Below are 27,875 nucleotides of genomic sequence, written 5' to 3' on the forward strand. Positions count from 1 at the left end.
ATGTGTTATTCATGTGTTATTGTGCTATTATAACATCAGAAATATTCTCAGGATACAATAACACATGAATAGCACACAATAACACATGAATAACACGGAGAGAAATACTCGCGCGGGATATCTTGACGTGATTTCATTGGGTACGCACGTTCCTCTAAGTGCACTATGTAAATATTTTTTTCCATCGTAGGTAGGTTCCTGGTGCACGTTGTGCGGAAACCCAAAGCCGGCATCCAAAGAGCGTTGGGCGTTGGGGCGTTGGGGCGTTGGGGCGTTGGGGCGTTGGTAAAGACCATTCTGCGACACTCGCTTTTCTCCTGCGAGCCGGAGAAGTGGAACGGCAAGTGATAGATTATTATTTTTTTTTTTCAGGAAAAGGGTACATCTCTTTTCTTTCTCTCTCGCTCGCCGTGCCCGGCTTGATCGAAGGCCAGGAGGGTTAGGGTTCCATCTATTCAGCTGGCCGTTCGCAGGAGCCGCGCTCTGTGTCCCGACCTTTCATCGGTTCCGCCGGCAAATTGTGGTCCATCGCGTACTATTTCTTGCTCTTCTCCCAATATGAGCGCCTCCGGTGGTAACTCAGACTTTTTCAGAAGTCCGGCTGGTTCGACCATCGGAGGAAACGGTGCCGGCGGTGGTTCTAGGAGATACGGTTTGCCGTTTTCGGTTTCCGATTTGATCCAGGCTCCGTTGTCTGCTCTGCTGGAGTATTCTGGGATTCTTCGTCCGAGATCAGTCCACCTAGAGAGTGAGAGCTTGAGCGGCCGTAGAATCATCGCCAGCACAGGGGAGCGTGCTCCCGGTCAGGTGGACGAATCCTTTGTCACTGATAGCAGGGACGGGGAAGTATCCATTAGGATCTTTGACGTTGGCGATCAGGAGAATCCAAGAACGAGCGCTGGTATTCAGCAGCCACTGTCTGTTGGCCCGCTCAGGGAGGGTAGTCTTGGAGATCATGGTGTATCTATGGAGCAGATGCAGATGGATTCAGAGAGACAGAGAGGAGATGGAGGGAGCAGTGATGCCGGAGTTGGAGTCTCCACTTTTGCCGGAGCTACGCAGTCTCCATCGGTTTTGGGCGTTGGGGGGCAGAGTGTGGAAGGGGAAGGGAGCGTAGCAGGAGGTAATGCTAGGGATTCAGCATACCAGAGATACGATATACAGCAGGCTGCTAGGTGCATTGAGCAGGTTCTTCCATTCTCGCTGCTTCTTTTAGTAGTTTTCATCCGACAGCATCTACAAGGTATGCTGTCTTCGGTGCTCCGCTGCCTCTGAATCTCAACGTTTTAAGTAGCTGGAAGATTGTTTTTTATTGAATTTAGTTTCTCTTGCTATTATGTTAAATTTGACACTCGTTACTTATCGTACAATTGCCTTAATTAAAATAAACCATGGAATAAGGCTGAAAATAGGACTTAAAAAAAGAGTAACTGAGGCACTAAAAGATGTTGGCTCAAGTTAATAGTCTTAGATGAAGCCATCGGGGTCATCCACATTGCTAGATTGGTACCTCATTTGTGATGGCTTTCAACACCCCTTGCCACCACACTCCCTTCCTTCTCGAGATGGGTGCATGTGATCCCTTACCAAACTTTCTAAATCAAATATAGTGTGTTTATTAAATAAAAATGAAAAAAAAATATAATTAGTTATTTACAAAATGCTAATGGGACACAAGTGAATGTGACTTGGTGAATGAGGGATGAAAGGCTTGGGTAGTTAAGGCAAATAATAAAGCTATACTATAAAGGAGAAAACAACTTTGAAGATTGGGCTGTGGGAAAAAAATGTTCATTTTTCCTGGAAGGAAACACATACAAAGGGCACAATGTTTGCATTAAATGTCTCTAGCTGATAGCAAATCAACTGTCTTTATCTTGTGCATGCAAACTTGCTAAATGAAAAGAGTGGTTGTTGAGCATGGCTCCGATGCCAAACAAACTTCTAACAAAAGATTTCTTGATAAGGCGAAACTCGGACCCTCAGATTTTGTTGATAAAGGAGGAGAAATATTTCGACGAGGATGTTTATACTCATGATCTAAAATAGGATATTTCGAGGGCTTAGAAGGAATAAAATGTCACACACGTTGTCCAGAAGATGGTGCACTTTAGCAACACCGGATTTGATGAAGGAGTACATAAACTAATTTTGTACCCGCAATGAAATGTTTGTATACAAAGAATACAAATAACAAAGTTAAACAAGAAAAGTCAAATTTTTATTCATTTCTTAATAAATAAGAATCAATTATTGGTTTAGTGTAAGAAGAACATGGAACTAATTAAAAAGAATTAAAACAACAAATGAATAAGCTACATTACTTAAACCCAAAAAAATACAATAATTGAAATTATAGAAATAGCCTAGTATTGAAGAATCTACTTTTTGACAACATCCACCAAATACACGGGTAGAACCTGCTATAAAAAAATATCAGTGAGTGAGTTTGAAGATTCAAACTTAACAAATAATTGATATCTATTAAACAGTAAACAATAAGACAATGAGACATACAATATACACACCATAAAAGGGATAATATATTGTATATGTTTTGACGGGATAATCAATGTCATATAATGTTCCAAATTTAGGTTACTTTGTAATAAAAGTATCATAGGTTCACATAGTCTAGAGTATAATTATATTTATGCTCATAAATATGAGTGATTATAAGATGCATTTTTTATTCTAGCTTTCATGTTAAAATGTCAAATATACTTATATATTCATCTTTACATGACTTATCAATAATTTATCTCTACCTAATGATATTTGAATATAAAAGTGCATGTATATATACGTATGTAGTCAATTTTTTATGACATCATATAAATGAGAAAAAATAAACACCAATCTAATGAAAATCCAATATTCTATCATAGGACCTATCAATATAGCTAGTCATTAACAAAGAGCTTAATAGGGCTTAATTCTAACATAATACTATTTTAATACACCTATATTAGAAATATCACTAGCAAGTAACTATCAAAAATATTTTTAGCAGTATGACTACTATTAATTTTATACAAATATGAATTGTAAAAATTAAATTAAAACATAGATAATATTCATAAATTATAAATACTACAAATACAAGAATTAATTGAATAAATAAAAATTTATGCATCAATGAAGCAATACTAAACTATTCTTGCAATTCATAATGAACATAAAAAAAATAAAATTTTTATCATGTGTAAAAGTAATGGGATTTTTTGGAGTAGGATTGTCAAACCTACAAATTTCTATGAATTGAAGATAAATGGCTGGTATAACGCCCTTTACAATGAAGTGTATGTTTATCCTCTAACAAATAACTTTTTACCTCGAGTTGTGTGACGTAGTACTCCTAATTAAATTGAGTTTCAACCAATGATGTTCAATGGATTTTCGTTTGAAGGTCTTGTGCAATAGAACATTCAATTAATTGAAAGCAAGATAAAAAATAATAATAATACTAGCAAGTATGTCAATTATTTATGATCTACCTAGCCTGCTTATCTTTAGTCGAATTAGTTAAAATTGTTATAAAAAAATTAAAAATAATAGTAAATAAATAAATAAATAAATGAATCCACCTTAAGGATCCTTTAAACCGTATATTTTTATATGTCTTTTTTAGACGGGGATTCATGTTCCCTCCCCAACATTGTAACCTTTTATTTTATTAATGCGTAAGGAGCCATGAGCTGCTCTTATATATATATATATATATATATAAGGGAGCAATTATGATAATAACTCTTGATAAAAATTATTCATATATTTTTTGAGTGAAGAAAAAAGTTAGGGGGATGAGAGAAGGGAAGCTAATTGCTATTAGCAGTACTTGGTAGGCTAAGGAGGGAGAGCGACCAAATGTCAGAACTTGCGGTTAGGGTATTGAAAGGAGAGGAGGCTGACTCAAAAAAAAGGTTTGGCGGCTAGATAGGGGAAGGTTTGCATGTTATAATGCCCAAATGTCACGAGATCTTAATTCGCTGCTAAAAGCAGTCGAGAAATCGGTGTTGGAGAGCGGAAGGATTGCGTGGGAAGGTTGCGAGATTTTCGTGAGTGAAGGTGCAAAGTCATTTGGGATCACATGTTGGGTTAATTTGTATTAGAAATGATGAAGTTGGTGGGAGCGATTGCAGAAAAAAGGAAAGATGAGCTTGAACGGTTGACACAGAAGGGAAGGGATTTCGTTTGGTCTGAGGCTACACTTTAGTTAGGTGAAATGAAGTCTATTTGGTTCGGTACATAGAAGATGCAATGGTAGTGGAGGATGAGGATGCACCTGACATCATTAACAATAAGGGTGGGTGAACAAGAGTTTCTAGGAAACCTAAGCTTGGAGAATGTTATGTCACCAAAGATTTTATAAATGCTATTACCACCAATTCAAAGAATCAAATTAGAACAAAAAAGAGTTTGCATTGTTCATGATTTATTATTTTCTAGTCTGTTAGAAGATCACGATATTCGGATAGACCTCTAAGTAGGGATGGAGAAAAAGGGTTTGGAGGTGCTCAATTTATATGCTTTTTCAAATGCCCCTCCCCATATATGTACTTGCAACAAGCTTTTAAATGGCAAGGTTGATGATGGGTAGAAGTGTGACACCTAGTCTTCATAATTGCAAATGTCTCTCTACAAAGCCATTTAATATGAATATAGTAGCATGGTGCCTGAAATTACTGCAAAGCAATCGTTTATTCAAACAATTATAAATGTTGATCAAGTAATATATAGATATAGGGTCCACGTATCGATTCCACAAGAAAAATTGTCAAAACATTTATGACATAAGGAGCTCTAGTGTACTAAATGGCTGAATCTAGTTTGAAGTGATCAAAATGACAAAGATCAAAATCTAACAGTCTTAAAAAGATGAGCAAAACAGAGTAGAGTAGCAAACAAAATGGCAGTAGCATAAAAGGTAAGGAGCAACTTTGAGTTCTTGAGAGGTGCTGAAGCTTATGCTCTTGTGATACCGATAAACCTCTACGTGATATTTGATAACTAGGGATAAAATCCTCCTTAGCCTATGTCTAGGTCATAAGAAAAGTTGAACACCATATTACAGTTAAGAGGGATTTAAATATTGAACTTTTCTTAGGATTCCTTCGATTCTCTATCTAGATTTTAATTTTCTAATGAAAATGTCTTTTTCATTAGTTTATCGTGTGTTAACTTACTTGTTCCATTAGGAGACTGTTAGAAGTTATAAATCACATAGGGTTTTAACTTACTAATAGGTAAGATCAGGCGTAAGTTAGGATTAAAAGGTTGGCACGTTAGCTTATAAAAATTACAGACAAAATGTTTACGGGAAACTTCACGGTAAAAATAATGAGAAAAATTCCACCCTTACATCACAGGAGCATGTAAAAAACTAGCTACGAAACATGAGGTAGAAAAGTATGGAATATTTCATTGAAAATTTGAAGATACAGGTGCAATAAAGCACAAAAACTTACAATCAAGCTAAATATTCTTTGCAAACACCAAGTCATCGCTTTATAATGAAAGCTCTTCACTATCCTTCTCACACAACAATACTCAACCTTTCTAATACAAAAATCTCTCCAACTCGAAGGAAAATGAGCCCTAGAAGCTTTCTCCCCAAAGAAAGAAGGAAGAAAACCACCCTAGGCTTTGATGAAGAAAACTCTAGGCTTTGATGCAAAAACCCCAACTTCTGCTGAAAGAAACCTCCAAAGTGCTGCCAAACTCTCTTAGAACATTCCAATGCATTTCTGAATAGGTTACCAAAAATGACCTCGACGGGCCTTTGCATGGCTATGCCAGTGCCCGACTTAGATACACTATAGGTCGGCATAGCTACACTAACGCCTGACGTAGTTAGTCGGACATAGCTCCATGGTATCACCAAAATAGCAAAACTGGGATAATTAAGCTGCATAGTGACATAATTATGCCAATCCAACACCTTGTTAGCTTCATGTTTTCGCTCTGCAATGCATATTCAACCTCTGTAACATGCAAAATACTATCAAAAATAAATTTCAAAAACATAAAATTATAATAAATAGAGAAGAAAATATAGCATTTAAACATGAAAATAACATAAATTTATATCATATCAATTTCCCCAAACTTGTCTTTTTCTTGCTTTCAAGTAATCTCATATCTAAATTGAGACTGAGTGATATTTGTAACTCTCATGTGAGACTTTCTAATTATTTAGCAAGTTTATTTAAATGTAATAAAAGATGTGCAAATATCATTTCAGGGTCGGATTATCATTAATTTCTAACAACCTTGCCATTCCTTTAATACCCGTCTTTTTGTGCCAAGACAGATCTCAAAATTATTAATATGATTTGATTGAAATATTTTTATTTCTCATAGATATTTTTAAGTCATTTAATTCTGAATCAAACAACTCCAAAATCTCTTAACTTTTCTTGAATATAATATTTAAGAATTTAATGAAAAAAACTTAAAGTTTAATTAATTAGGATAGAATTTAGACACCAACTTTTAATTTTCAATCTCTATCTCATGCTTCTTTAGAAATTATTGGTGTTTTGCTTCTTTAGAAATTATTGGTGTAATTATTGGTGTTTTTTTTTTTTTGAATTATTGCTTCTGCACTTTTTTTCTTCTTCTTTTTAGGTCTAAAATTATTTTTAATTTCACTGTGGATTGTTATATCTGCTCGAACACATTTTTTTTAAGGATTTTCAATATATAATCTCCTCCAATAGTTAATCCTTAAAAACTCTTTAGCATGAATTTCTGAAGATTAAAATTCATTCAGAAGTTAAGATCAATTTGATTGTTTAAGCTTAAAATTTAAATGCTTAATTATCCCTGATTAATTACTTCTATTTAAATTACACTCTTTTAGTTGTTCTATGATCTTTTAGGGTTCAAATAGAAGTTATTAAAGTGAAGGACCCAATTTTTATGAAATCAATTTTAAACCCCCCTTTAATTTTAATGAATATTACATTTTTAATGAATTCATTATATAATCTAGTCAAATCCCAAAGATTTCTGTCATGAGTTCTACTCTAAAGTATAGTTCACAGCTCAGGTATGTCAATTAATTTAAGAAAAGTACATATGTATCACTGTGTCCCCCAAATTTGTTTTCTATCCCATGCAAATCATATAAAAATTGCAAGAATGAAAAGTATGGAGTATGTAAAATCAGGGACTAATCATCACCGAGCAAATTACATTATTGCTAATAAATGTAAACTGGGAACATAACGCAATAAAATTCATCTCGGGAAGATCTATATAACATGCATCTTAGAAGAAGGTAAACCGTGCATCCATAAAAACAAACCAAGTCTCATCAACATATCAACACTAGTGCAGTGCAAAAATACACATCAATGTCTACCAACCACACAAAATCATCAATATAAAAGAACCACAAACATCATCAGTAGAAGTAAAATTACTGACACTACTAGCAAGGAAACGAAGCCAACAACAACCTCCAGTCTCATTGGAGTCTTCCTAACCCTAGTTAAGCACCTAAGCCTAAAACAAAAAAAAAAAATATTCTAACACACACAAGTAACTTTAAAGCAAATTGAAAGCATAATGTTTGGAAGACTCCAATGAGACTGTTTGGTTTAATGTCCCCAGCCAGACCCTGTCAAACCAAATCAAGCCTAAAAGGGTTCTCCTTGATCAAATTGCCTTCTTAGTCATCCCTGATCAATCTACCAAATTTTAACTGTCCTGGAAGATTTCGTAAGTCTTCAAATGTCATTCCTAATCTAGGATATTTTTGAAAGTATGTGCTCTTCCTCGTACCCAAGTTTAGACATTTCAGTAGTTTCTCAATTTCAATCCTGCAGTAATCTTTCGAAGGATATGTTAGGGGTCAAATTGATGATAAATCCTTAAAAGACTTATTTATCCACAACTCTCAGCAACACCCCCTTTTGTAATTCACTTGACTCAACAAAACTCATGAGGGGCATGATAGAGGATTCTCCTAAAAAGTCACACTCTCTCTATTTGAGGGAAATTTTCAATCTTACATAGGTAGTAGTGTCCACAAGTTCAATTATCTCTCTAACAACTCTAGGGTTTACCTAAGAAAGAGGAGCAGATTCTTCCCTAGTAATTTTCCCATAAAATTTGCTTACCCTACTTGCTCTTCGGGGTCTGATTCTACAGATTCAAAACTTTGGCTATCAACTACCTCTGCCACCACATTTACACTCTGGTTTTTGATCATCCTTGGAGTCTAGGTGAAACCTCATAGGTTTCAAAACATCAAAAGTCACTTTTTGATCATTTACTCTCATGATAGTTCCCCCCTTTTATATAGCAATTTTGCTCGTTCGGTGGCTATAAAGGATCTGTCAAATATAATGGAGAAACCTTCATCTTTCTTCATACACAAGACAACAAAATTAGTAGAGAAGATAAACTTGTCAACTTTGATCGGAACGTCTTTGATTCTCCTCTTTGGATAAGTAACAGAGTGGTCCGCTAACTACATGGTCATTGTGATGGGTTGTCATCTCATAATCATAGTCTTTTGAAAATGTTCATATGCATAAGGTTGATGCTAGCTCCTATTTCACACAAAACCCTCCCACTAAATGTTTTTTCTATGGTGCAAAGAATGGTGAAGTTACCTAGGTCTTTCAATTTTTTTTGCAACTTCTTCTGCATGATAATACTGCACTCCTCTATTGGGGCAATCATTTCACTTGCTCCTAGTTTAATTTTTTTTTTGTCCAGGACATCCCTCACGAACCTCATATAACTCAGCATTCACTCTAGGGATTTAGCATATGGAATATTAATGACGAGCTTATTTACAACCTATAAAACTTGGATATTTGTTGATCTCTCCTATACTTTCGTAGTTTCTGGGAAAAAGGGCGGCGATACTCTGTTTTGCTCCTTCCTGAGAAAGGATGCTATTTTTCCTAGATCTGGGGTAGGTTCTTCACTTGGTCTCTTCGACTCAGGATTTAGCTCTGCAAGTTTACTGCCCTTTCTATTGGTATCTTCCCACTCCATGCCAACCCTTACTCTAATGATTTTACATTGTTCCACATTCTGATCCCTTGGATTCACCTCGGTGTTACTAGGGAGCATCACTTGGGGTTTTTTACTCAACGAATTAAATAACTGCCCAATTTATATCTTTATGTTCCTTATGGCAACAACTTAGCTTTGCATCTAGTTTTCCATCTATTACACTGACTTTTTCAATAGTGATTTCTTTTCCTAAAACTATGAGTTGGAGGTAAATCCAAGTGGGTAGTTCAGTCTCGGGTTTCTATTGACTTAATGGTTCCAATTTCCTATAGGGTTTGCTTGGGTTTTCCCCACTATTGATTTCCCAGCCCCAAGTTATTGCTCCAACTGAAATTTGATTGGTTTTTCAATATGGGTTATAGGTGTTGGAGTAAGGACTGTTGAACTGATTCCCCATGATATTCATGTTCTATAAGATAGTAGTACTTGAATTTTCTAGTGGTCCATAAATCATGCAATCACTTAGCAGGGATCCTGACATAAAATTCATCCTAATACTATTTAACTTCTTAGAGATGGGGACAACCTGTGTCTTTAGGATGGTCAGAACATCAGTCTCATGCACACTAGCTACTTTCTTCGTGGTAACTCTCTCGTTATGCCATTGTAAATTGTTAGTTGTCATTTTCTTAATCAGTTCATATGCCTCATAAAATAGTTTAGATATTAGGGACCCCCAACTGCAACGTCTATGATCCACCTTAAAAATTCTGACAGTCCGTTGTAAAAAGTTTAGATTATTAGCCAATTAGTACGACATATTGTGGACACTTCCTAAGCAGTTTCTTAAACCACTCACAAGTTTCGTAAATCGGCTCACCATCTAACTTGAGTGAACGACATGATGTCATTCATAGTGTGGCAGAATTGGATGGAGGGAAGTATTTGACCATAAATTTGAGTTAGATCAGTCTAAGTGATGATGGATCATGGCGCTAAGGAGATTAGCCACACCTTGGCTTTATCCTTAAGTGAGAAGGAGAATAGTCTTGGTCTAACGACATCTCTAGAGACATTGAGGTACCTGATGGTGACACACAATTCTAAGAAATTGGCAAAGTGAAGGTTTAGTTTTTGAGGGGGTGATCCCCCAAATTGGTTGCTTGGACCATTTGGATTGTGATATGCTTCAGTTCAAATATGTTGGCTCTTACGGTAGGGTACTTGGTATTTATGTGGATTTCTTCTATCGATGGGTTGGCATACTCCCTAAGGGATTTGTGAGGGTTTGTCATTGCTAAATGAATTTTTTCAAGTTTTTTGGATTTTTTTGTATTTTTTTAAGTTCTTTATTTTTTATTTTAGGGTCAAATGATACTAATTTAGCTAAACAACTCCTATGCATAAGTATAGTTTTCCACAAGTGACTCTTATCTAATGAAAAAAGAAAAAAGGAAACGCAAAAACAGATAAAACACGCTACTAACAATAATAAACGTGCAAAACACAAGAGCGTAAACAAAATGATGCAACAATTTTTTGGAGTTTTGGATTTTTAAAAATTAAATAACAAGCATAATTATAACAAGAGTACAGATAAATAGAAAAAAGGATCAGGAAAAAATTCAAAACAATTTTTTTTATAAAATAAAACATTTGACTCATTTCTCTGATAACGACACCAAAAATTTAATGCTTGAAATTGCTGCGAAGCAATCGGTCAATCACCAGTATATGTTTCAATCAAGTAATATACGGATAAATAGTTCGTGTACCGATCTCACGAGAAAATTTGTCAAAATATTTTTGACATGGGGAGTTCTAGTGTACTTAATTATTGGATCGAATTTGAAGTGATCAAAGTTGCAAGGATGATATTCTAAGAGTCCTTAAAACAACAACAAAATAGAGAAAATAGTAAACAAAAATGACAACATCAGAAAAGATAGGGAGCAACTTTAAGTCGATCAAAGTTGATGATGCTCATGCTCCTGTGACACATGTATAATGCTCTCTTGATGTTTTTCTTATAAGTTCCTCTGAGTGATAGTTGACAACCAAGGATAAAATCCTCATTAGCTTGTGTTTAAGTCATAAGAATAGTTGGACACCATATTACAGTTAAGTGGGACTTAACCATGTATTGTTTTTCATGATTCTTCTGGTCCTCTATCTAGGTTATAATTTTCTAATAGCAATATATCAATTTTACTAGGTTATTATGTGTTAACCTACTTTTTCCACTAATCGACAGTTGGAAATTCTAGATAACATGGAGTTTTAATTTTCTAATTGGTCAAATCTGGAGTAAACTATGATCAAAATGTTAACATGTCAACTTATAAAAATTAAAAGCATGAAAACGTTTATAGGGAAAATCTTAATAGTAAAAACATGAGAAAAACACTCTTATATCATAGAAGCATGACATAAGATTAGTTATGAGACATGAGGTAGAAAAACATGAAATATTTCATCGAAAACTTTGATGATATAGGTGCAAGAAAGTATACAAACTTATAACTAAGCTAAATATTCTTCGTAATACACCAAGTCATCACCTTACAATGAAATATCTCCACGGTCTCTCACTTAACAACTCTCTCTCTCTCTCTCTCTCTCTCTCTCTCTCTCTCTCTCTCTCTCTCATACAAAAGCCTCTCTAAACTCAAAGGAAAAAGAGCCCTAGAAGCTTTTTCTTCAATAAAGAAGGAAGAAAATCCTAGGACTTGAAGTAGAAACCCTAACTCACGCTGAAAGAAGCCTCTAAAGTGCTGCAAGTCTCCCTTAAGGGTACCAATGCATCTTCTCATATAGTACTCGCCCAAACTGCCATTGAATATGTTGCCAATGAAATTTTGGAAATAATGGAAATTTTCATGCCATTGAATAATTGAAATTATTTGGTTAATCCATCCATTGATTTAAAGCAGGAAATAATGGAAATTTTCATCATATCATAGCATTGCCTTGATTCACTTATTTTGCTTTTTAAGATCAAAAGAATTATTCCCAATGAATGGATTAACCAAATGGCAGAGGGTTGGAGGGATCGACTTTTAAATAATTCCTTCAACTTCCAACCCTGAAATAAAAGTGGATCTTGTTGTAGAATTAGTGACATAAGAACAATATGACTTTAGATGAGAAAGGGAGGCTAGAAGGAAGTGAAAGTGAGCTAACCAAGTTTAAAACCCGAAATATTATTTGATGCATGGAAGATGACCATGATCGAATGATAATGAACCATAAGCTTAGTGGATCTGGAGTTATATTAAAAGTTGATCTTTGATTACTAGGATACCATCAACATAACTATTAAAAGGGGCGATGAGTCCAATTTTTTTCTTTCATTGAATGAAAGATGAAAAGGTAACCATGATATTCATGAAAATAAAAAAACACATCAAGCATCCTTGAGGAATATCATAAAAGAGTTCAAGTAGCTTTCCATTGTACCAGAAATCAAAATCATGGGTGTACATTAGTGACTTAAAATCTTTCAGATGGCTTCAATGAATATCCAAAATAGTAAAAAGGATTTGTTGCAACGGCGATCCGCCAATTGTTAAAATCTCATCTACTAATCAAGTATTGACATTCTTTATTTTTTTAAATTGGTTTGTACTAAAAATTATGTAAGCTAATTTGGATTCTTCCTTGGAATTGGTGCCTATCTGGATTGCTAACTACTTGCCATGCCTACTTGTATAATTAGTGTTTTAGTCTCTCTTGGTGTTTTCTTGCTGATGATCTTTTTGCTGTTGGGATATGGGCAATCTATTCTGTTGCCTTATTTGTTAGCATTTCTAGTTCTAGACAAATAAATAAATAAATAAATAAAAGATAAATTATACATACTAGGAGGGGAAGAAATTACTGGAAAAAAACATCTTCACTTTCTAATGTATACCAGGTTCCAAGTGTGATGGTTTTAATGTGGCCCCATTGGATTTTTATCTTTTGTTGGGTTTTCGTTGTATTTTGTTTTTAGCTCTTTTCATCTGGCCATGCTTTGCTATTATTTCATGTTGTACCACTTTCATTGAATGATTTTTATCTTAATTTGCTTAAACATGTTTGTAAGGAAAGTCCGACAGATGAACCCCTTAGTGGCAAAATATCTTTGATAGGAATGAGCACGGATTTCCACACAAAAATTAATGTAAATAATATTTTATTCAAACAACATCAAATAATCAACACATACTAATATAAGCACCTACAATTCGAGAGGTAGGCGATATCTTCCGATTCCTACATTTTAAGAGGTAGGAATTCTCTCCCAAACCATAAAACTAAGGCTCACCACAATAATCTCATGCATGACCCTAAGTCTAAACATTTTAGTCTTATTTATATTAACCAATAATAAATTACAAATGTTTAAATTGTGCTTAGGCTAATAAAGACTAAATTCCTCTTAGGCGCTATTATAATATAACTTCCCTCTTAAAAATATAGATTTCCCCAATGTGGGATCAACTGCTATTAGATTAAGTTATATGGTTTCCACGGTCCGTCTTCATCTGACAATTATTTCCATTTAATAAAAAATTTATAGTAAACCTCAAGAATTCAAAATGTCATCTTATGTGCATCATTCGACCACATTCAAATCGGCAATTGTCTTGACGTATAGTCAATCTTCGAGAACATCGCAACCCCAATTATTTTATTCTGTAGCTTATGGATCACCAGAATTTCTGTCGACTTTGTATCACGTGTCTCTTCCATCTCCATCAACTTCAATCCTGCTTGCTTCCCTTTGTTCAAGCCGTCCGAATATCACGCTAATTCTTCCAAGTGCTGCTGCTCGAGTCCGCTCTTGATTTCTTTGCTCGATACCACAACTCCCAATCCGTCTAAAGCAGCGATACTACCTTGACGACCCTCAATGTCGCCGCTCAATCACGCAGCAGTTGGAGGTGGTTTTATGTGAAACTTCATGATATTCTTCATCATTTCTTTTAGAGTCGTGAATCTCCTCTTGATTCACCCCTCTATGGATGAGAATTGTTTGTGTATTTCAGATTTGACGTGGCTCAACTCTCCCTTTAATTTCTCCTCTAAAGCATCTATTTTTTTACCCATCACTACTCCTAGGAAGACTTTGAATCATAAGGCAAAACTTTTGTACCCTGAAATTTCGTCACTTGCTTGCACATTCGGTCAGGAAGACAGGTCACGACCCAATACGTTGTCATTCCGTTTGGTTCGTATCTTGACTATATCACGCTGTTCAATCAGGCTACGAGATGGAGACACCTGTGCACCATGATCCCGTCAGCTCATAGCAAGCTCAAATCATGACTGTATCATGTCACTATAAGCCGTGACCCCGTTGGCTCCCCAGTAGGCTCAAATCGTGACTGTATTGTCACTGTAGACCACAATCCTTCTTCCTAGGTTCAAATCGTGATTGTATCCCCTCATTTATTCACATGATCAATCTTCTATTTGCCTCAATTGAATTAGCTTCCCAGCAAGTACCCGCGATCCCATCATTGTCATCCCAGCTAGGTCGGATCACAACTGTAGTTGCTCCCCTGCTAGCTCAATCATGCTTATATTACGAGGATGGAGCGGGAGGAAGAGAAAGATGGGAGTTTCGAGTCTTGTGTATGTCGCAATCCTGCGGTCCTTCGTCGATCGTATCGCTTGTTCGAGTGACTGTATCGCTTTGACATCGTTATCCTTCGTATTTGCTTGCCAAAATTGATTGCTCTTATACTGTTTGATAGGAAACAACACAGATTTCCACATATAAATTAGGGCAAATAATATTTTATTTCAAGAACATTCAACACAAATCCCAATATAAGCAGCTACACTTTGAGATGTGGTGTAATAACCTAATAAAATAAAATAAAATAAAATAAAAATAATAGAATGTGTCCTTTGAATAGACACAATCCTAGTTAAAAATTAAAACGAGTATTTTCGCACCTTTTCTCTGAATCAAATCAGAGGGAAGAAGCATGAGAGATAGGGAGGGAGAAAGCCAGAAGAGAGAGAAAATGAAAATGATGTAGAGGAAGATAGCTTCTGTGCAACTCTAGCAGAAGCCCTACGCACATTGTTGCGGTGCGAACGACATTGTGAGAGTAGATTGAAGGTGTATCTGCACACTTGATCGCCGAGCGGCTTCAGTACGAATTAAAGAAGAAGACTCGAGCTCTAGCAGAGTAAGAGAAACTCTTGTTCCTTTGGTAGGAGTCCTCACATGCAGAGGAGGAGGAAAGAGGATGACACGTGTCGGTGCTAGGTTGAGCAATGACCTGAACCAGGAAGAAGATAAGGGGAGCCGAAGATGTGCAAAGGAGCAGGAGGAAGCGATTTTGTGTGCACTGCTCTGGATTGAGCCGTGCAAAGGAAGAAGTCTAGCTAAGAAGATCACCGACTGAAGGAGAAAGCGTGGTGTTGTGCGTGAGCTAGGATAGAGACTGAATATTATAAAGGAGGCATGTTTAATAATTTAATAAGTTAATATATATTCTTATATGAATAATTATGTCTGTGTATGTACTTATTTAAATAATGTGTTAATACAGTTACTTGAAACAAGATATAAGCTATAAAGTTCCTAATTAGAGGGTGTAAGGTGACGCGAACTTTCATTACGAGGAAAGAGGAAGAGTCGCGGGTATGAAGTGAAGAGTAAAAGTCTAGTGAAACCCAAATTTGTGATTTAAGGTAAGTTGATGTTGTACTAATTTAATTAATGAATCTTATATGAATATTCAAATTTTTTCTTTAGGTGTTAATAATAGACGTATCTGAAATCAGGATGCAATTAAGTAAGGGAGATACAGTTTCAAGATCGAGGATCGAATTATTTTGAAAGATAATGTATGTTTTAATTAGAATTTAATTTACTAAATTTAGAATTAATATTTAATAAAAATGTTATTGTTTAATATCAATTTAGGTTGAAGAACATTTGAGTCTATAAGGTCAGGAGTTGAGGAATCGGTGTCGCAAGCAAGCTAAACAAGTGGGTACTTATACTTATAAATTTTGGTAATATTTGATTTCTTCTAAATGTCTCATTATATGACTTGCACTTGCTTAAATAGATTTTATTGGCTCTTTAAGTTCATTTGATCATATTGAGTGTATGTTATTGATATTTGTATGTCATTTAAATGTATAATTCAGATTATTGAATGGTATGAAAAGAAAATAAGGATAGGAGTTGTTATTTTGATTGCTTGCATGTGCATGCTTGGCTATGATAGTCACTCTTTTATGGTACTAGCTGATGAATGCTAAGATACCCGTGCACGTAAATAGAAAAGAATATTTATAGTGAAGTACCTTGAATGACATAATTCTAGACGGTGCTCCCGTGATAAATGTATACATATTAAAAAGATATTGATATGTAAACGATATAATAAGATATAGTGAAAGTTTAAAATCATCTTGGATGATCATATTAGATAATACAACTCGCTAAATGCCCTTTTATTTTTTTATGCAATTTAATTAGCATGCATATTGTCTCCCTTTTCATTGAATTACTACATTTTAGGAGTATGGGTATTTACTAGCTTTGTTTAGCTTATTGGTGTTTTATACTAACGTTTCAGGTTTAATTAATTGATTAAAAAGATGAGTGATATAAGAGAAAATGTTTATAGAAAATGCGAACTACCTGAAATGAGGTAAAATTTAACTCTATTACTTTCATATATTAAAATGTTAGTTATAGAATAATTTTAATTTTTTTTGTCTGACTGTCTATTCCCACTTTGGTTAATTCTAAGCCTCAGGTCGAGTCGTGACAGGTAGGCGATCTCTCCCAATTTTTACAATGCAAGAGGTAGGAAATCTCTCTCAAACTCTAAGCCTGAGACTTGCCACAATAATCTCATGTAGAACCTTAACCCTAAACATATTAGTCCTATTTATACTACCTATAATAAATGGCAAATGACTAAAGTATCCTTAGGCACCATCATAACAATCTTGTTTATCGTTCTGATTTTTGGCATGCTTTAAGAGCAATTTGAATAACAATTGTAACTGTTCCATCTTGAGTGGGCCATTTACCTCATACGAGCTATACGAATTTCTCTTAACACATCCTTAATGATAAGCCTGGCAAATGCTTCTATTGCTTGTTATGGCTAAAGGTTGGGTCATCTTTTTTTTGGTTAATGCCTCAAAAGATGCTGATTAAATCAAAGTGCTGTACATTTTGGGTTGCTGATGCAGTTAATGTCTAGTTGGAGGTTTTATTATCACAGTGAAACTCAAAACATTTTTTATGTTCTCTGCCAAATATCAAGTAGGTATTTGAATAACTTACGGAAAAATGAAAGAGAATGCGGCCTTCATGAGAATAATTAAGCAGATGAGAGATGAAGTTCTTCATCACTGTATTTCCTCTAAAAGTAGACAATATATTTTGACATTTGGGAGATGTGTCTGTCATGGAGCATGTTTTCATGCTGAGATCATACAGTTTGCTTTGTAGAGCTTAAATAAATTAAGAGTGAAGGATGGCCAATGTTTATATGTGTATGAGGAAATCAGCTTATAAGTATAAAATGAAATGAGCAAGTGTCCGAACAAACTTTTAGGGGTCGCTTGATATTCTATTTTAGGCAAAGTTCAAGGAAGATTTAGCTCAAATTCTGTCAAACAAAATTTTTGAATGTTTAAATGCAATTATTCGATAAATCTCTTTTCAGTTAGTTATTCGTTGTCTGGAATTTGTTGGATTCTACCAATCAAAGTATTTAAGATATTTAAGGATTTTCATCAGAAATTTTATAAATCTTGGAACAAATAACTAAACAATTTATCAACTTTTAGTAGATTTAACGGTTGTCATGCCGAAATGTTTTCCAGTTTTATTTCTCTCAAGATTTACTAAATTTGAGTTTATAGGATTTATTGAATCCTACTTAAAGGTTAAATTTTACTTGTAGCCAAACATTCTATAAGCCTTTTAAAGCTAGCATGAATCACAAAAAATAAATAAATAAATAAAAACTTGATAATAGATGAATACAGCGGGTAATGTCAGATGGTTTTCTTTGTAAACGTGATATGGCTTTGTAATCATCCAATTAAGAGTTAACAGATATGTAAAGTTCCTAAGCATTTTTCTTTTCCATATGGCTCTATATTCTTTTCTTGTACTTTAATTTGAGTTTTTGTATTCTTTTCTTGCACTTTAATTTTAGTTTTCTCTTTTTTTTTTCTTGTTTTCTGACTGCAGGTTTCTTCATAACGATTTGGCTGTCTGCTGTAATGTTCAAGTCAAATGATTTATTGTGTAAGCAGACAGCCTTGAAGGTGGAATCTCTTTGCCGTAATAATTGCCATTGTTATATTTTTCACATCTTTCTTGATGATTAAACCTTTAGCACTTGCACTATTAGGATTTTCTATGAATTGTTTTTGCTTTGATGTTCCACATTTCGAAAGATCTAGTCTTTAATGACATGTCTTTCTTAATTATAGGTGCTATTATTTTATATCACAAATGTCCTATTTCATTCTTTCTTAGATTTATGGTGTTAGATACTACTGATTATATTGTAGATTAATTTATTCTAGTCTTAGGATCATGTGGTGTTGTATTGAGGGCATGGGTATGTTCTGCACTTTGTTTCTCAAGGTAAAAGAATCGTGGAAAATTTTTTTTTTGACTTCAAAGAATTTTTTGTTTAAAAAATTATTGAGGCACCTTTTAGTGATAACCACTATGGATTGTGGAAGAAAAGCTATGACATAGTGCAGCAATAAAACCAGTTCTCTTAAATATTTAGTTTATGCAGGTTATTATGTCTATCACAGGATGTGCATCACTGTAGTGTTAGATGTTGGAATTCTGAAAGGAAATAGTTATTGGGAATTCGAATGTCTCATTGTTTCTTTAGTTGGTGAATCTTCAGCGAAGAGTTCATGATGTTCAATTATTTCCTTTCCTTTAATATTTATTTGTGTGTACAATTTGGGCCTCTGATGCATCTTCTACTCTGTTGGACAAGATTTTATGATTCTGAAAATGTTCTTACTATAGCTTTTCCACAATGAATTTCAACATTTCGTACTATGTTCCATTTGCTTTATATTCTCAAATTATGCTCAACTTGCTAAGGTTTGCAACTTGCTAAGGGGAAAAGAGCTTGCAGGTTTTCAAATTTTATGCAGTTGAAATAAATGTAAGCTGCTATACTGATATCAAAAAAAGCACGCATTAATGATTCAGAATTTTATAAGAATCTAATATTCAAAATTTTACTTGTCACCTTATTTGAAATAGCATTTTAAAGTATGCTAGTAGTTAATTGCTTAAGTGTGATTCATGTCTTCTTTTGCTTGAGATTATTGGGTGGTGGGATTGATATTATTGTGTTAAATATTGCTGCTCTCATTCTTTGTTCTTTTGCAATGTTGATAATCATTAGTTCAACTTATGATAAATCTTGATGCCTTTCACCATATTTTATCTGTTTGTGTTTTGTTGAACTTGCCACAATGGATGGACTCGTGAAGGTCTTTTGATATTTGTATCGTTTGATCTTTGCCTATGTAGGGAGAGAGGAAAATTTCAGTACTTGTTGGAATTGGAGTAATATTCACCATTCATGTGATTGGAGTGTATTGGTGGTACTGCAATGAAGAGCTGCTTTATCCCCTGGTTTTGCTTCCCCCAAGTGAAGTTCCACCATTTTGGCATGCAATATTTATCATTATGGTGAATGGTAAATTCTTCAATCGTTCAAGCTGAATAAATCCTTATATTTGTTTGTCCTTGTTCTAACTATTTTGTTTTGCTATTGTGTTATTGTAAATATGAGTGTTTTGGTCTGAACGAGATTATTACGTCTATAGTAGAATTTGGTGATAACAAAACCGTCTGGATTTATGACTGGGAATATAGTATCTATAATTTAATTTAGTAAATGCTAGTTCCCATTTTGGGTTAGTTGGAATGCAAATTATCTTTATAGGTCTGGTGAAAGAAAATCATATGCACACAAATATTTTATTGAAGAGGCTGGCGAGGCAATGAACTTGATCTGCAATTATCTATCTGATTAGTTTCAATAATTGATCTGAGATCAAGATATCATCATATCGAAGTTAAAGAGGCAGATATAACTAAGATAGCTTTTAAGATCAAATATGGTCATTATGAATTTTTAGTTATGCCTTTTGGCTTAACCAATGCTTTTGTTGTATTTATGGACTTGCTGAATCGAATATTCTAGATTTATGTGGATCAGTTTGTCATTATATTTATTAATAATATTTTGATATATTCAAAAGTTGATAATGATCATACCAACATTTGAGGATTATATTGGAGTTTTTGAGGCAAAATTAGCTACATGCAAAGTTGTCAAAATGTGAATTTTGGCTGTGGAATATTGTATTTTTGAGGCATATTATTAACGACCAAGGAATCTTAGTAGGACCGCTTAATGTGAAAGCAATTGTGGAATGTTTCTCTAAAGAATGCAACACGTAGTTTTTTTTGGATTGGTCGAATATTACATGAGGTTCATTAAAGGATTTTCACAAATTGCTATGTTGTTGTTCAAGTTGATGAGAGAAGATGTTTAATTTAAATGGACTGCAAAATGTGAACACAGTTTTCAAGAGTTGAAGAAACATTTAACTACTGCTCCAGTGTTGGTTATTTTGTTAGGTACATAAGAGTTCAAGATTTACATTGATGAATCGTTGTGAGACTTGGGATATGTTTCAATGTAACATAGAGAAGTAATAGCTTATGCAGGCAGTTGAAGCCACATGAGAGAAATTATCTGACACATGATCTGCAATTATCTATTGTAGTATTTGCTCTTTAGATTTGACGACACTACTTATATGGTGTGAAGAACGAAGTCTTCTCATATAATCAGAGTTTGAAGTATATTTTAGCATAAAGAGAGCTGGATTTGAGGCAACGAATATTTGCTAGTGGTTCTCAAAGATTGATTTGGATGTACAATATTGTCCCAACATAACAAATGTATTGTCGATGTTTTGAGCTATAAATCCACAAGTAACGCAAGCTAGCTGGTTACTCCAGAGCTGGAATTAATCAAAGAAACTGATGCCGAAGTCAAAAGATCAGGTGACATGGGATATTTACATCAATTGACAGTGCAACCAATTTTGATAGATATAATCAAGGTAACTCAGAAAGTTAACAGTGAATATCAGAAACTCTTGAAATAACTTCATTCAGAAAAGAAGGTTGATATGACTGTTGATGAAGATAACTTTATCAGAAACAAGCTACAGTTATGGTTACCTGCTAATTCTGATTTGAAATAGGAAATCCTACGTGAAGTTTTTCATTCAGGGTACACAATTCATCGAGGTTGTACTAAAATGTATAAGAATTTGAAGTAAATGTTCTGGTGATCAAGTATGAAGAATGATGTTGTATATGTATCTAAGTGCCAAACTTTTCAGATTCTAAAAGTTGTGCATCCGTGAGAATAAATTACTATCGGTTTTGTTATGGGATTTCTTTGATCCAGGGTCATGACAGTCTTTGGATCATTATTGATAGACCAACAGACAACTCATTTTTTATCAATCAGGTAGACATATTTGGTTGAAAAGTTTGTTAAGATCATATGTAAAAGAAATTATTTGATTGCATGGTGTTCAAAAAGTATTATTTCTAACAGGGATGGAAGATTCCTGTTCAGGTTGTGAAAAAGCATTAAAAAAAAATTTAGTTATGCATTTGCAATTTAGCACAACATTTCATCCACAAACCGACGGACAATCAGAATCAGAAAGAACAATTCAAGTATTGGAAGATCTGTTGAGGCTTTGTGCCCTTGAATTTAGAAGTAGTTCGGAAGATCACATTCTAATGATAAAATTTGCCAGCAATAGTAGCTAGTTATCAGTCTCGTATCAAAATGACTCTTTATGAAGCACTGCATGACAGGAAATGTAGAACACTATTAAGTTAGATTGAAGTGGGTAAATGTCGAATGTTAGGTCCCGAGTTAATTGATGAAGCTATAGAAAAAAACAAATTAATCAAAGACAGTTTGAAAGTTGCTCAGGATCGACGACAAAATTATTATGACTCAAAATAAAAAGCAGCAGAATTTGAAATTGGTGATTTGGTATATTTTAAAGTCAAGCCATTGAAATTTACCCAGATTTGGTCAGGGAAGCAAGTTTAGTCCCAAGTACATTAGTTCATTTGGAATTTCATAAAGGATTGATTTAGTTGCTCAATCGCTAGCTTTATCTATTGATACGTCAAATATTCATGATGTATTTCACATTTTAATGCTATGAAAATTGGTTTCAAATCAAATCAGAGAAATTCACATGCAGACATATAAGTACAAAAAAAATCTTACTTATAATGAAGAGCTTCAAAGCATTTTAGAAATTGGTATTAAGAAATTGAGGAATAAACAAATTCTAAGGTAGAAGTACAGGCCTGAAAAGGAAGCCAAATGAGAAAAAGACTAAGAAATGCAATAAAATATCCCTTTTTTGTTCAAGTCAAAGATTTCAAGGATGAAATTTTTATGAGGGAGATTTGTAACACCAAAAATTTGAAAAACTTTGCAAATCTTAAAATTCAATCGAATTAATTTTATAAAATTTTACACGTCAAATCAATCAATTCGATATCTAACACTATATATGAATTTTGAATAGAACGGGAGATAAAATTTTGAAGTTATAAGTTTAATTAATTTAATTAGCCCTTTTATAAAATACACATGAGTGATTTAAATATATAATTGGGGCTAATTGAGGCATATATAATTAAATTGGTCACACATGAATGAATGAAATACATGTTTTATACAGCAACCATGATTCTCTGTATGATGTCATTTATTTTGTGTTTTGTATGTTTATAGCATCTTGTGTCATGTGTTGTGAACATGTACATGGATTATATATGAGCATGCATGTTTTTTTTCCATTTATAAAATTTATTTTAGTCTTAATTATTTTGTTGAGCTCGTTGTTACTCACTATAGAATGTTAACTTTTAGGAAGGGGTAATGAGAGCCTATGTGAGTAGCCATGTGTGACTTGTACATCTTTTGCATTTCATAGTTTTGGGACTTTGTGCATACTTTTGGGTACTCATTGAAGAAAATTATGTCCATGCAGTTTATAGTTAGTGACTAGATGATGCTGAGTTATCAGGTGCGCTAGGGCTTGAATATGTAGACTCAAATCTAAAGGTGATTTTTGAGAAAGAAGATTGTGAGGCCATGCAACGTTTGACCATAATAAGATTGTGAAGCCCAAATCAGGAAGACCTGCTACTCGAATGAAAGCTGGAGAAGGACCCTTAGTTCAAGTGCTTGGTTGAACTTGCAAATGAAAATTAAAGGGAGGTGCGTAGCTCTCGGTTTTCACAAGTTCAGCTCTGGGAGAGAAGTGTTTAGGTCATTCATAAGTCGAATCTAGTGCTACTTTAGTGAACCAAAGAGTTTTGTGATTTCGCACGGTTTGACTCTATGATCTTGTCAAGTGTAAGAGACGAACGGAGGGGCAGCGGTTCGTGCGTACGAGGTGATCTATGCGAATTAAAGAGATGGTCAGACGATGTGAGACAAATATGAGGAGGCACGAGACTAGCTATGTGAATAAAAGAGATGGTCAGACGATGTGAGACAGATATGAGGAGGCACGAGACTAGTGGACGTTTCATTCCCATTGATTGTGAGATTAATGGATGCCGAGTGTGGAGTCTCGGTAGTCGCGTGCCGGGGGGCGGGGGTGCAGTTGGGTTGTGACATGACCATTGAAGAAAATTATGACCATGTAGTTTATAGCTAGTGATTAGATGAGGTTGAGTAATTAGGTGTGGTAGGGACTAAAGATTCAAGCTCAAATCTAGAGAGGTGACTTTAGAGAAAGAAAATTGTGAGGTCATGTCATGCTTGACCATAATAAGATTTTGAAGCACAAATCAAGAAGTCCTGCTACTCAAATGAAAGCTAAAGAAGAACCCTTTGTTTGAGTGCTCGACTGAATATGTGAATAGAAACTAGAGGGAGGTGTGCAACTCTTAGTTTTCACGAGTTCAACACTTGGAGAGAGGTGATTAGGTCATTTCTAAGTTGAATCGAGCACTGCTTTGGTGAATGAGGTGTTCTGCGATTTCACACTGTTTGTCTGCTACAATCTTGTCAAACGTAAGAGACGAATGAATTAGCAACGGCCCGTGTGTATGAGTGATCTATGCTAATAGAAGAGACGATCAGACGATGTGAAATAGAGGTGAGCACGAGACTAGAGGATGTTTCCTTTGTGTTGTTTTCGAGATTGCGGGCTGCCGACTGTGAGAGAGTCGCAGTAGTCAGAATGAAAGGGCGAAGAAATATCTCATGGTGAGTTCTGGACCTAGGGCATGTAGAGGTCGATCAAGAGAGAGCAAGGGAAGAGCTCTCCATTTTGCCTCCTTGTGCGATCTTGCCTTCCTCCTGCATGTGTACGAGAGAGGTGAGCGAGAGGGGCTTAGGTTGTGGTTTTTTCATGCAGCGAAACTCGTAAGGGGAGAGAGGCATCAGAGCTTCAATGCCGTGTACAAATTTGGGAAATGGTATTTATTTCTTGCTTAACCCAATGCATTACACATTACTGTATATATAATAGTTTGGCCGACATATCGGCCTACAAAAATAGGAAACTGTAATCCTTTTAAATTAGAAATCTCACCAAAAAGGAAATCATAAAAATAGAAAATATCTAATAAAAGAAAACACAATTAGTGAAATATATTCTGAGGGAAAAAATTAAATTTCTTTTTAATCAAGTATATGGATTGGCACTTTCCTACACAAGGTACATGTTAGATTATTAATCAAACACGATCATTAATGTTTTAGAGATATAGGTACATGTTGGTGCTTCTATATTTATAAAAAATTTGTTATTTTGGTGCTACATGATGCTGTTGGAATATATATTTTTTGAAACACCTATGTTTCACCATTGAATGGTTTAAAATGGATAATTTTTGTTGAGTTTCTCAGATAGTTTGTTAATAAAGAAACTTTTTAATTATATCTCGAGTAGCTTCCTTTTTTACATGACTTATATGAGTGAATCAAATGATTTCGTACTTATATTTTTTTATTTACCTTCATTCCTTGAATCTCATTGTACTGGGATGTGGATATTAATTTCATACCTTTTGATTCCACCTTTTTTAGTTGGAAGGTACTTATTAATTTTTGTTATCAATATTAGGTTTTAGATTTGTGTTACATAAACTTCAGTAAATGAATACAAATTTATTTGGTTTTTTGAGTTGATGCATCTATTTGGGTCACAGAACATGTGGGCCTGGTTGAGGTTTGCCATTGTTTTTTTACGGGTTGCATGAGATTGCCATCGGTTTGGGACTTGTGAATTTGTTGATTTCTTGATATAGTTAATGTCTTAATTCCTTATTAATTAATTGTTTTCTTGCAGATACCATGGTGCGTCAGGCAGCTATGGCTGTGAAATGCGTCCTTTTAGTGTGTTATAAGAATAGTAGAGGCTGTAACTATCGGAAACAGGTAATTTTTGTTATTTTTTGTAAGAAAGCATTTTTATTTTCCGTAGAATTTTTAGTTGTTTTATTATGTTATTGTTCTAATTTATGATAATTTATGCAACTATAGTTCTGTAGATCTTGCAAGCACACATTTTAAAGGCTTAGTTTGTTTTGAGATTAATGGTAGAAGTTTCTGAAACCCACTTTTGGTAGTGAGTTGATGTTTATTTGGCATAAATTGAATGAAACAGTGCCAATATTTGAAACTTGTCCTCATAACGTTTCAATTTTGAGTGTTGAAAGTCATCTTTAGTCTTACATTTTACATTTAATATAAGTTAATTAGATGATGGGTTTAGAATATTACTTTTCTTGCAATTAATAAGTTAGTATAAAATACTGTGAACGAATCTTCAAATAGAACTCGTGCACAAACAAACAAAAGAATCTGAGTTCATAAGGGGTGAGTTTATGCAAACCAAACTTAATTAAATGAAACTCACATAAATGAATTTTATGTCGAGAACCTCGAATAATTTGGAATCATTTGCTTCAAAAAACGGATTTAAATCACATGCAATTAAACAGCATAATTTTGTTGACATGATTTATCATATATAATGAGAGTTTTTGTTAGGTCTAGCTATTAAGTAATTATACTTTTAGTGGCTGCATTATTTTTATAAATTCATGGTAGTGGAGTTCTGGTTGTTGAAGCAGGTAGACCATTGAGGGAGTCATGACCTTTGATAATGGGATAACATTTATTCATAATGATTTGTGTAGGTTTGACACCTAAAATAAAATGGGTAGAAGTTCCTCTAAATTAACATGTGTATATATATATATATTCTGTGAATGTATTTATTACCTCATGCAACACTCAGTTGGAACAAATGAAAAATGAATAATTATAAATCTAATTTCAAATAATTGACATGTCGTGTTGATAATGGTGATGGTCATGTTTGTGCCCCTCATTGACATTCATGTTGTTAGTTTTCATGAGCTTAAATTGCATGCATTAGCATATAATTTGCAATGTTCCATGCTTCATAGTAGTTAGTTACATTCATGTTGTTAGTTTTCATGAGCTTAAATTGCATACATTTGAATATAATTTGCAATGTTTAACTCTTACTTCTTGGTTTTACTACTTTCCTCACTTAAAGTTGCCGTTAAAGCCGAATGTAGACCCTTCCGTTGAGGACCAGAGGTAGATGTTCTTGTTAAATAGATTTTTTGCTACACTTGTTTGTGGTTATTTTCACGTAGAAAATTACTTTTTTAACTAGTTTTTATTGTCTTGCTTCATCTTATATGTCCATGATTTTTTTTTTTTGGGATTTCTAGGAATTAAAATAAATCATTATTATTTGCTTCTTATTCAGAGTTTTCTCAGAAAATAATCATGAATTGTTTGGCTACGGTAATTATACTTTTGGTGTGGTTTATTATGTAGCACTTGCTGATACTTGTTTCATAGGGTCAATTGCTAACCATTGTGGAATATCTAGTGCTGCTGTATCGAGCATTATTACCAACACCAGTTTGGTATCGTTTCTTCCTGAACAAGGAATATGGTAGCCTTTTCTCCTCCCTTACAACAGGGCTGTATCTAACTTTTAAGCTAACATCTGTGGTTGAAAAGGTGCTACCCTTATTTTCTCAGACTATTCTATGTTGAACTTTTAAAACTTTCAAGAACTCCAGCTTTGGTTAATATTTGGTTTTATATACCTGCAACATGGAGATGAATTGAAGTTTATCATGTAGGTTCAATCATTTATGTCAGCAGTGAAGGCATTGTCACGGAAAGAAATGCATTATGGATCTCATGCCACAGTCGATCAGGTAAATGTTTTATACTTGATCCAATAAACTTCTTCTAACCAATATTTATTTTTAACCAATCTGCTTGTGAATTTGCCAAGAACCGTAATGTGGAAAATGACTTGGTTTCCATTTTTCTTTAATGAACTAAGTAGGTTTTCCATTTACATCCTTTTATCTTTGTAGAATTTGAATACTTTCTTCTGGTTCTTTTATCCATAGGACTCATTTTTCGGAAGTTTTTTTTGTGAGCTCATCAGCTGATTTGATTTTGCTCCGTTCATTGTTTTGGATTCAAATTCAGGAATGATGTGTCCCCCACATAGAACCCACATTTTGTTTTGGTTTTGGCGCGCTTCTACATTTAGCATTGTCTTTCTTGTAGGATGGTTAAGGTTATGGTTTTTCAGTGCAACTAAATTGATGCGATGCATGTGGATCACACTAGTAAACTTATATAAACTCTAAATACCGAAAAAAAAGATGCTTTTTTAAAATAAAAAGTACGATATATATATATATATATAGATACCAT

General features: G+C 34.3%; 1 protein-coding gene across 1 annotated transcript in view; it reads left to right on the top strand.

Moving 5' to 3' along the window:
• Window positions 1-425: 425 nt before the first annotated feature.
• Window positions 426-27,875, top strand: part of LOC110031157 (RING finger and transmembrane domain-containing protein 2-like) — a 35,943-nt gene continuing 8,493 nt past the window's right edge. The window contains exons 1-6 of the mRNA XM_020734233.1: window positions 426-1,243; window positions 18,215-18,291; window positions 19,538-19,706; window positions 25,441-25,529; window positions 26,994-27,158; window positions 27,284-27,361. Coding sequence (XP_020589892.1) covers window positions 559-1,243; window positions 18,215-18,291; window positions 19,538-19,706; window positions 25,441-25,529; window positions 26,994-27,158; window positions 27,284-27,361 — 1,263 coding nt within the window. The 5' untranslated portion in view covers window positions 426-558. The remainder of the gene's footprint in view (window positions 1,244-18,214; window positions 18,292-19,537; window positions 19,707-25,440; window positions 25,530-26,993; window positions 27,159-27,283; window positions 27,362-27,875) is intronic.

The sequence above is a fragment of the Phalaenopsis equestris genome, unplaced genomic scaffold (genome assembly GCF_001263595.1).
Source record: "Phalaenopsis equestris unplaced genomic scaffold, ASM126359v1 Scaffold000779, whole genome shotgun sequence".
Taxonomy (NCBI): Eukaryota; Viridiplantae; Streptophyta; class Magnoliopsida; order Asparagales; family Orchidaceae; genus Phalaenopsis; species Phalaenopsis equestris.